This window comes from Montipora capricornis, chromosome 4 (genome assembly GCF_036669925.1).
Source record: "Montipora capricornis isolate CH-2021 chromosome 4, ASM3666992v2, whole genome shotgun sequence".
NCBI classification, from domain to species: domain Eukaryota; kingdom Metazoa; phylum Cnidaria; class Anthozoa; order Scleractinia; family Acroporidae; genus Montipora; species Montipora capricornis.
The window spans coordinates 47428137-47438136 of record NC_090886.1 but is presented as its reverse complement, the minus strand read 5'-3'; the positions used below and the strand labels follow the sequence as shown (position 1 = coordinate 47438136).

Here is a 10000-nt window from a genome sequence, read left to right as displayed (position 1 = left end):
CATACCTCAACTGGCACCCATTCTTCGTCACTGAGGGTGGGCCAAATGTGATGGGGCTCTGTGATGGTGGTCTTGTCCGGTTTGAGGATAACTTTGGTTCGGTCTGCATTCACGTGCAAGGCTCTCAGAATGAGGATTAGACGAGAGAATGCCGTGTACGATGAAATTGTCTTCAACCAATCATCATAGAGATTGAACAATACCATCTGAGGCTCGGTTGCTTTCAGAATCATGTCTCCAAGCTTCTCAACCTAATACACAGCCAAACATAAGGTCAATCATATCAGCCCTTTTTCCGACTATAAATATATTAAAATTCAGTCCCAAACAAAAGGCATCATCTCGAGGCTCTGGGGAATAAATATAAGGATTCGTATGAGTTTATTTCCAAGAGCCCCGAGGTGATGCCTTTTGTTTCGGACTGAATTTTAATATATCGAAATTGGTCTATTGTTCTCATCCTTAGAGCGGTTTTCAAATGAGTGTCGTAAAACCAAAACCAAAGTAATTACTTTGTCCAATCAAACAGGACGGAGACAATCCAGTAAACCAATCAAAACTCGCAGTAATTACACGTAGCCGACACAAAGCGCGGAAAATGTGCACGCGTGAGCCACATTTGGTTTTTGCTTCACTTCTGATTGGTTGAAAAAGTGGCGCGAGAACTTTGAACCAATCACTGAGTGAAGTAATGTGAAACCAAAGTAATTCACTAATTACTTTCTACACTCACTAAACTAAACACTAATTACTTTCGACACTCAATTGAAAACCACTCTAAGATGAACACTGCAACTCAAATACCGAAATGTAAATTTCAGCAAATCGGTAAGCACAACTTGAGAGGTCTTTTCAAATTTAAAATAACATATTACCTCACTGTTCTAGTACCTACTAAAAATACTATTCACCTCAGCGTCGTTGGCTAGCGGTGGATATTTCCCTTTGGCAAATATCCACTACTAGCCACCTCCACTTCGGTGAATAGTTATAAAATATAGATATCTCGTACAAACCTTCAAACAGGCTTGGAAGGGAAGTTGCAGTTCGCTGCCCTTGATCACAATGTTAGGGAAATCCAGCAGATGAACCTTCAAAAAATAGAAATTTTCAAATGAATGGAAATAAACGCGGGCAAAGAATGAGCCAAAAAATTGTCTCGACTTTAACTTTCCGATGAGCTTCAGGTTCTAAGAAAGAGAGATACAACATTCCGTTTACGTGACACGGCAAATGGCATTCTGCTGCTTGTCATCAAAACATGAAAACTTTCTTAGTTTAACCATTTCTCTCTTTTTCGAAGTTGCACGATATCTGTAGATAACAGGCAAAATAAGCATCAATTTGGTTTTTTTCCGTTTCTGATGACACACAAACTTCAGACTGGCGATGTCGTAAACGCGACACTAAATCTATCTAATAATACGAATTCGCCGGAGGTTTTCTAAGAGCCTCGGGGTGACGCCATTTGTCTTAAGAGTGAATTGCAGGTCGTGCTCTATTGGGATCAACCGTTTTTAGTTGGTTGGGTCTTTTAGTGTTCTATTCGGAAACAAACCGTTTTCGGTTGGTTTGGTTGATCAAGGTTGAAACGGTTGAAAAAGCATTGGCAGCGACCGCTGTCGTTTACGTGGGCCATTTAAAGTCTGCCGCGGGCTCCTGACGTGTTGCTTTCCCTCGACTTGTCAAAGCTGAGACGTCTGGTAATAACTATTCCCAGGAGTTACCGCGTTTCAACCGAAAACGATTGGAAAAGTGTTCAGTTGGGAAACCTCAACCACTTCAACCGAAACCGGTTGCAGTTGAAACGGTTGATCCCAATAGAATACGACCTTAATGTATGATAATTCGCCAAGGCCGTCGAGTAAAAGAAACAAGCGTCATTGTACAGTGTTTAAATCTACAAGGCAAAAAAAAACAAAGTGAATATCTTCCCTTGAGCTAACCACGAATAAATACGCCCTCTGTGCACTTATCCACTGATCTTGGGAAATTCTACCATATGTGCGTGTTAAAATTTGAAGAAATTACTGTCCCCTTTTGCTACCACGTACGGAATTCAAAATTTTAGGTAGGTAAGGTACAGTCTGCGTACGAGCCACGAGCCAAGTAGCCCATCAGGCCGGAGCTTATCCCGGTTTCCATGGCATGAAGCGACTAAGAGTATTTCTACTCCCCCCTGGATGGGATGCTTGCCCATCGCAGGGTTACCCCCAGTATTTCGTCGGTACCCATTTATACACCTGGGTGGAGAGAGGCACCGTGGGAGGAAAGTGTCTTGCCCAAGAACACAAAACAATGTCCCCGGCCAGGACCCGAATCCGAACCATTCGCTCCGGAGTCGAGCACACTAAAAATGAGGCCACCGCGCCTCCCACATTTTAATTCTATACTTTTTTTTCTAATTCAGGCGAATTTCGACAACATCACCTTAGGGAAACGACTTAACAGTTAAATGGGCATATTAATAGCAAATTTACTTCAGTCTCAAGCCTTCATTGCCGTGAATAAATTCTCTTACCATTAATTGGAGAGACCAAACCAACACCAAACCAAATCAAAGTGGATAAATTAAACACCTTTTTTGACCAGCAAGGAAAATAGTGTAGCCAGAGAAAAAACCTTTCGAACACAGCTGGCCACATACGAACTCAACCCACATGACAACGACAACGCCAGGCCACATGGTTGGAAAGCAAGTGCTTTCACCCCTGTGCTAGCACTGCCTTCCTAAACGACATAAATGACTTGCTGACTTTACCTCCAGAGGATCAAGCATTCCCTTTCTTGTGACAATGATCTGTTTGGGTTGTTCCTCAACTGGCAGTGAGCGAATCAAAGCTGCTACTTCTTCGGCCGTCTTCCATTTGGCCAACTGGAGGGAACAAGAAATTTGATGAGCAGTTTCTTGAACTGACAAAACACCATGGTCACGTCAGTTGCACTTTCTTTTATGGTTACAAAAATTACATTTCAACTTCTAAATGTTCAAAGTAGAAAGGAAAATAGGATGAATTACCTTATTCGTACTTTGTTTCGCGAGTCTTTAATTTCGTGATCATTTCAAAATCGCGAAAATCAGAATGAATAAGGTTGTGGCTAGCTTAAACCCATTTCCATCCCTATTAAATTACGAATCTTTTCTTACTGAACCTGCTTCAACGGGTTCTTCGCAACAAAAGATCGTCTCCCCCATTCTTCCCTTGCCAATTCCTTTTCGTTTCAATGTCTTAAGACAGTACCTTTTGCCCATACATTTAATAATATAACACAGACAACTGGATGACCACCTACCTGTCCCAGACGCTTCTGCCCTGCCCACACAGAAGTGTGAATGATTTTAAGAAACAGTTGTCCTGTACGCGGATTGAAGATGAAGATGGCTCCATTGATTGGTTTGGTGGTCAAGTTACCCTCGAATGTCTGGAAAATGGAAAACAAAAAGAGCACTGTAAGTCACATTATACATAATAATAGAGCGAGTTTCAATCGAGTGTCCTAAAACCAAAACCAAAGTAATTACTTTGACCAATCAAAAAGGACGAAGACAATCCAGTAAACCAATCAAAATTCGAAGTAAGCACACGTAGCCGACACAAAGCGCGGGAAAATGTGCAAGCGCGAGCCACGATTGGTTTTGGTTTCACTTGTAATTGGTTGAAAAAGTGGCGCGAAAACTTTGAACCAATCACTGAGTGAATTGAAAACCGCTCTATACATAATAATAATAATAATCACTTTATTTAAAATCAATCATTTTTTGTGTTAATCATGTGGGTTAGACAATAATAAAAAGCCCTTGCAACTTCCAAGAGATACACTACAGGCCCCAGTTGCTCAAACGAAGGATAGCGCTATCCGCCGGATTAATCACTATCCAGTGGATAAGTCATAACGGACCCAATTGCGCTATCAAATGGATAGTGATTTATCCGGTGGGTAGCGCAATCTACCTTTCGAACAACTGGGGCCAGGTTGTGATATTGATCAAACATTTGACCAGTTCCGAGCTGGCATGGCAGTTGGTTAAGAAAGTGCAGTGGAATCGCACGGAAATGAGCTTGTATTCCGTTCAAGTCTAGATATTTTAAGGCTCGCTTGCAACTGCTAAGGTTGCTCATTTAACTGCAGTGATCTTCCAAACTTTCACATGCAGGACAATTTTACATGCCATGTTTCTCTCTTGCCTCTTATATTAGGGAGCTTTAACAACGACAACGGCGACGGCAACGAGAACGTCACAAAGTTGCATACTTAGTAGGCCAAAACAAAAACAATAGCTTTGCACACTCTGCACTTGCGTTTTTCATTTTTGTCCATTTCTTGACCGTCGTCAGCAAAACAACAGGGAATTTAAGCAAAGACGAAGGCTACGGCTACGACCATGATAACCCACAAAGCAAGAATATGATTCGTTAAAAAGGAAAAATACTCATGCTACACGTGCAGCACGAATTTCCGTGCATTTCTCTGTCGTATTCCACAAAACTGTTAACAAAGTGAAATCACCAAATTTTAGCTTTTGACGACAACGTGAGCACATAACAACGAAAGCATTCATTTTCGGCTTCGACTTTAAATCCGTTCGTACCCATCAAGTTACAGGATAGTTCGCCCGTATTGTAAAAGGTGAATAAGACTGAATAATCGCGAAATACTTGCGATAGAGCTAAGTTCCATTTTGGAAAGACGTTTTCGTTGCCGTAGCCGTCGTCTTTCCTTAAACTCCCTAACAACGCGAAATGGCCAAATTTAGGTTTTATGGCGGACGTCAGCCCTTGGAGATAAATTTTCATTTTCTCCCCCAAATTAAGCGTGACTCAAATCGGTATCATTCTTGAGGGACTTCCACACCACTGACATGTTAAAAATCTTGGAATAGTCTCGAAGTGATTACAATAACGGGAATAATGTTTTGAGATGACCTTTTCGTTGCCGTTCCCGTCGTCGTTGCTAAAACTCCCTGTTGTAAACAATTTCATGACGACATGCTGGCAATAGTACGCGTACTATGGCAATAAATGCAAGAGCTTATTACCACTTCAAACAAAATGGTAAGACCTGTAATCTAAATCCAGCTCTACGAGAAATAATTCCAAAATCATCATATAATCCTCTTTACCTTGTGAATGGTGACTCTGTAGACATTGGTGTCATCCACAAACCAGATGATCTGGTTTGAGAATAATTCTCCATAATTCTGTGATGACAGATAAGGCTCAGTGGGTTCACTGGAGTATAGCTGAAGACCTTTCCTGATTCTTTCCCTCAACACGTACAGAGCAGGGTTGGCCTTCATGATCTTGGCCATGGCTTGTTGAATAAGCGGCTTCACACCCGGGAACCAATTGCCAAAAGCACTGGAAAAAGGAAAGAAAAGGAACTATATGTAAGTGTCTAGTCTTCTAGCACTGGAGCACTAACGCAAATCAAATCAAATGTTGGTTTTTGAGGCCGGAGGGAAAAACCGAAGTACCCGGAGGAAACCTCTTGGAGCAGAGTAGAGAACCAACAAACTCAACCCACACATGATGCCGAACCAGCCCTGCACCACTAAGAAGCAATTGTTGGTTTTCACTCACGTGATCAACAGCCATGTTTTTCAACGAAAATAAAAGAAAACGTTTGCATAATAACAGAGTTGAATTCCCGGAGGATTTGGTCAGGGCTCCAACATGGCCGCCGTTTATTTGTTTAGGGGCTCCAACATGGCAGCCGTGACGTCATGTGAAAACCGAGAATATAAAGTTCTAGTTTGGCAAGGAATTGGAACGAGGATCAAAATGGAAACAGCATATGTTTCTATATGAATCAAATGAGTTTCATTGCCAAGTTTCCAGCAAAATGCAAATGCTCGAAATGTTAGAAGTCTTTCCCCTTCTCCTTCCCTCCTGATGCTGGTACTACACCATACCAAATCGAATACAGCTAAAGCAGGTTCAATCTGTTTTTCAACATCCTTACCTGTGAAGATTGTAGGCCAAGTCGATGCCAATGAGCACTCCAGTAGGTGAAGGATAGATACTCATGTTGTCAGTGGTGTAGTCAAGGTACTTTGCACGTGCATATCTCTCAATGTCGTGAGAATCATAGTCTCCCCATCTTAGCTGTACATCAACCCAGTACTTTTGAGTTGTGGTGCTATCCATGATATCACTGCAAAGAATAAATACGTTCACTTAACTTGGGGTAAATAATTGTCCGTTAGTAATGCAAATAAGGTAACAGGACTGAAGCATGACCACAAGTAACCATGCCACAGTTAATTTAAAAACTTGATTAAAGCAGCCCTTTATGTATTCATAAGATGGGCATGGTTAGTATATAAAAAATGGTGTTCCTGTGCAGTGATGAAAATAAATCAACAAAAACAGATAATTTAAAGAATCAACGTTACATGTACGTATACTTTTGAGCAACTGCCCTTTTTAAATGGTGCAAGATCACAGCATAAATTATATGTGGACAGCTTATGTTTTCTTAACGCTAAAAAGGTACAAAATGTATGTGGGGCGAAAATGACTTTGAGCTCTGAATGAGAGCCCAGTTGAGTGAATTCAGCTTTTTTGTTACATATAAAAAAGCTCAATTCAAAACTGACCTAACTGTCAACGGGAGCTATACACACAATAAGAGTGTATGTCATACAAAGGAATAGATATGTTCCAGATGACAAGTTTTCCACTTTGTACAGTTAAGTCAAAGAAAATCTGCAATTTAGTCACTGCTTCAAGTTAATTAATTAAGATTTGCATTCGTCAATGCATAAAATTTAACCATTAAAGAAAAAAAGTTCCATCAGCTCTGAAACTGTTGTCAAGGAAAGGAAAGGAAATGGTTTGCCTTCGCCCCACAAGACATACTTTGAATCAGCCAAAAGGGAAGGTTTGGAGACATTCCACTTGTAGGCAGCAAACAACAGAATATCAGCACAGGAGCTGTTCATTTTGTAGGATTTACGGGGGTGAATGGTTTCTTTCTGCACAGTTTCTATCTCTAGAGCATCTAGTTCTTGATCAAAAACCTGCAAATGCAAACACACTAAGGTCAAGACTTGAATTTCAGTAATGCCATAACCACATTGGGTTTTTTAAGAGTATTAAAAAATACATCACTTCAACACCTTTGTTTTAAAAGTTTACCGCAAGAAGTATTTTAAAGGATGGACTCCCTGACCTGACACAGATCCATGACAACACTTTCATGGACTTTCTGCCACAAGTGGGCCCTGAAAATCTGAATTAGTGAAATCTTCAGTGTAGGGATCTTGCCATGCATGAAGATTCCTGTAAGATCAAGCTGAACCTGGAAACCCACATATACCTGGAGAAAAAACAAATAAACAAACAAATAATTGCATCATAGAGTGAACTACAACAGAGACAACATGTAACCTACAATTCATCTGCGTTGTTTTTAGCAAAGTTTTCTTTGAACTTCTCAAACAAACAACATCATGACAAAACAAAAACCCTCTGAGGCAAAAGAGCCAGATGAGCAGGTTTCTGTTTTTGTGTATCTTGGTCAGTGCTATCCTTTTCTTGTAATTTACTCCATAATTTATGCTATATTATGCCTGTGTTTGATACCCAGTTGAAGTCCGCAACAGCCAGTGTTTGTGATCGAGCCGTAAGTCAAAGAGCAATAATTATTGTGAAATCAATATACACTGTACACCGTAAACCTGTTGCAGTCCATATTGCTTTGAATAAAAAATTGGTAAACAGATGCTTTTCCACGTTACTGTGATGGTATTCCTTAGACTTTTTTGCGACAAAACAAAGAAATGAAATATGTTCTTTCATAACAAACAATGCAACAAAGCCCTGCGTACAACAAAAGGGAACTGGAAAACCATCATACAAACAACTATCAAGATGAGTACAAAGTGCCTTACATTAGCTCTCTGTTTATGGTCGGCGACCACCACAGTGTTAAATCGTCTGTTTGGAATCTGATGGACAAGGCAATCCAGACCGTTGTGCATTTGTTAGTTTCTTGTACTTCATGGATTTCTTCAAACCCCACTGGCCTTCTCCCAGAAGAGACCCTCCATGTTGGAAAATAAGGTTCCTTTGAACAGAGGTGTGCTCCAGAATGCCTTCTACACCACCAAGGGCCTGGATCATGTCTGTACGGTAGTTGTTCAAAGTTCCACAGCTTGCCATCATGTCGCTGGTGTGTCCACCAGAAGGGATTCTGTTCAAAACCTACAAAATGTGACAAAACATTAGTGTTTGTCACATTTTCAGGTCTACTTGACTGCACAAGACAAATGATAAGTTGTTCAACAACTTTACTTTAAAAACACTTGCATGATGATTAGCGATATTAGATAACTAATTAAACCTTGATTGATGAAGGATTAACAGGAAAAAAGCCACATGGAAGCTATTTCTTTGTTTGCTGTTGCAAACTTGGCCGCCATTACATCTAACAAAAGATTATTTCCGTTACCTGGTACTGTTTGAAATCAGTTCTCACTCTCCAGCCCTTGTCATAAGCAAGTGTGTGCCTGTCTTTCTGAAACAGAGTGTTGATACGGGGAATTCCACGATCCCAAGAGTCTTCTAAATCTTCAAGAGTCAAACGTCTGAGGAAAAAGCAAACAAAGAACTTTACAGCAAAGATTTCCTTTGTTTTAAATTTTCTTGAGAGTTTTTTCCCACCTAAAAGAGGTACATTTGAAAAACACTTGCAAAAAAGATTAGTAACTGTCAGTTCTATGGTATTTCCCTTGCATTTTTGAAAAAAAAAAAAGACAGACAAAAAAGGTACTCTGAGTGACGCAAAAATATTGTGGACCAACGGGCACAAGTATCCGTATCCAGTTTTAACTTCAATGTGATCCCTAGAAAGTCATTGCATCATTAAACAAGAACTTTATTTTACGGTAAATAGACAAAGCACTCTGACCTAATCAAATGAAACTAAGTATTGGCTTACTGGAGTGGAGTAGAAGAATTCTACTAGAACCATTCACTTTAAACAGTTTTCCATGGTGGAAAGCAAGTTCCCTCACCACCTTGCTAATCTTGCTCTTCAAATTCGAGGACTCAAAACACTCAATATGACCTTGAATGGATGGTGTGACACCAACCTGTTTTGCGCATTAGCCTCCTGGCGTTTCAATGCATACTCTGCCCACACCCTTTGAGAATCAATGAACTCACTCTCCCATGGCTGGATGTACCTGCAATTTCATCAAGAGGATTACTATCAAGTCAACTAGCAACAAAGAAATAACTGAACATATTCAAAACGATACATTTTACTCTGCTAAATGCCAAACAATTTTGCTTAAGACACCCTTAGAAGCGAATGGGTTTAAAGTACTACTACGACCAAAAAAACAATTATTTTTTTCTTTGGATTTCAAAACTATGTTAACTAAACTCTAAGTGACCCAAGTTTTCAGTTCTGATTTTGAAAAGACACCTGTTTATTTTAACTGGAATTTTCTTATTTAGTGGTCCGTCATTACTAACTTTAAAATCTTGAGAGAGCTGGCTCAAAGAGAAAATGACGTCAAAGACTCACTAGTTTAAGAGTGCAATGTGTGTGTACGTGGCTGAATTAATATGCAGTACGGGGGTTTCTGGCTTTCAGACTATTAAACCCGTGTTTTGCATATATAATATATTGCGTTTACATGCTGAAATCTTAAACTAATGAGTAAATGATGTCATTTTCCCTAGTTTTTAACGTGAGTAATGGCGGACCGTGAAATCCAAAACTTACACTCAAAATAAACAGCCTTTGGATAAAACTCAAAGCTCAAAATCTTGCCAGTTAGGTGTTAAGTGAACACACTTTCAAAATATGAAGAAAAGAAGGAGATGATTTTTTGATCATAGTAGCACTTTAACAACTAGATCTTGGGCAGTAAACGAGGTGTTTTCAGTCTACAGTGTATTTTCATAAGCTCAACTAAAATATTTTTTTGCTGACAACACAGATGTAATGCGATAAGCTGAGAAAACTTTGCCACTGTAATACC

General features: G+C 39.9%; 1 protein-coding gene across 1 annotated transcript in view; it reads right to left on the bottom strand.

The window, feature by feature from the left end:
- Window positions 1-10000, bottom strand: part of LOC138047185 (pre-mRNA-processing-splicing factor 8-like) — a 29343-nt gene that overhangs the window by 5386 nt on the left and 13957 nt on the right. The window contains 17 exon segments of the mRNA XM_068893927.1: window positions 6-251; window positions 1017-1091; window positions 2762-2875; window positions 3295-3423; window positions 5123-5360; window positions 5965-6156; window positions 6864-7024; window positions 7177-7323; window positions 7740-7743; window positions 7904-7935; window positions 7937-7966; window positions 7968-8024; window positions 8027-8083; window positions 8085-8150; window positions 8152-8210; window positions 8439-8593; window positions 9101-9193. Coding sequence (XP_068750028.1) covers window positions 6-251; window positions 1017-1091; window positions 2762-2875; window positions 3295-3423; window positions 5123-5360; window positions 5965-6156; window positions 6864-7024; window positions 7177-7323; window positions 7740-7743; window positions 7904-7935; window positions 7937-7966; window positions 7968-8024; window positions 8027-8083; window positions 8085-8150; window positions 8152-8210; window positions 8439-8593; window positions 9101-9193 — 1855 coding nt within the window.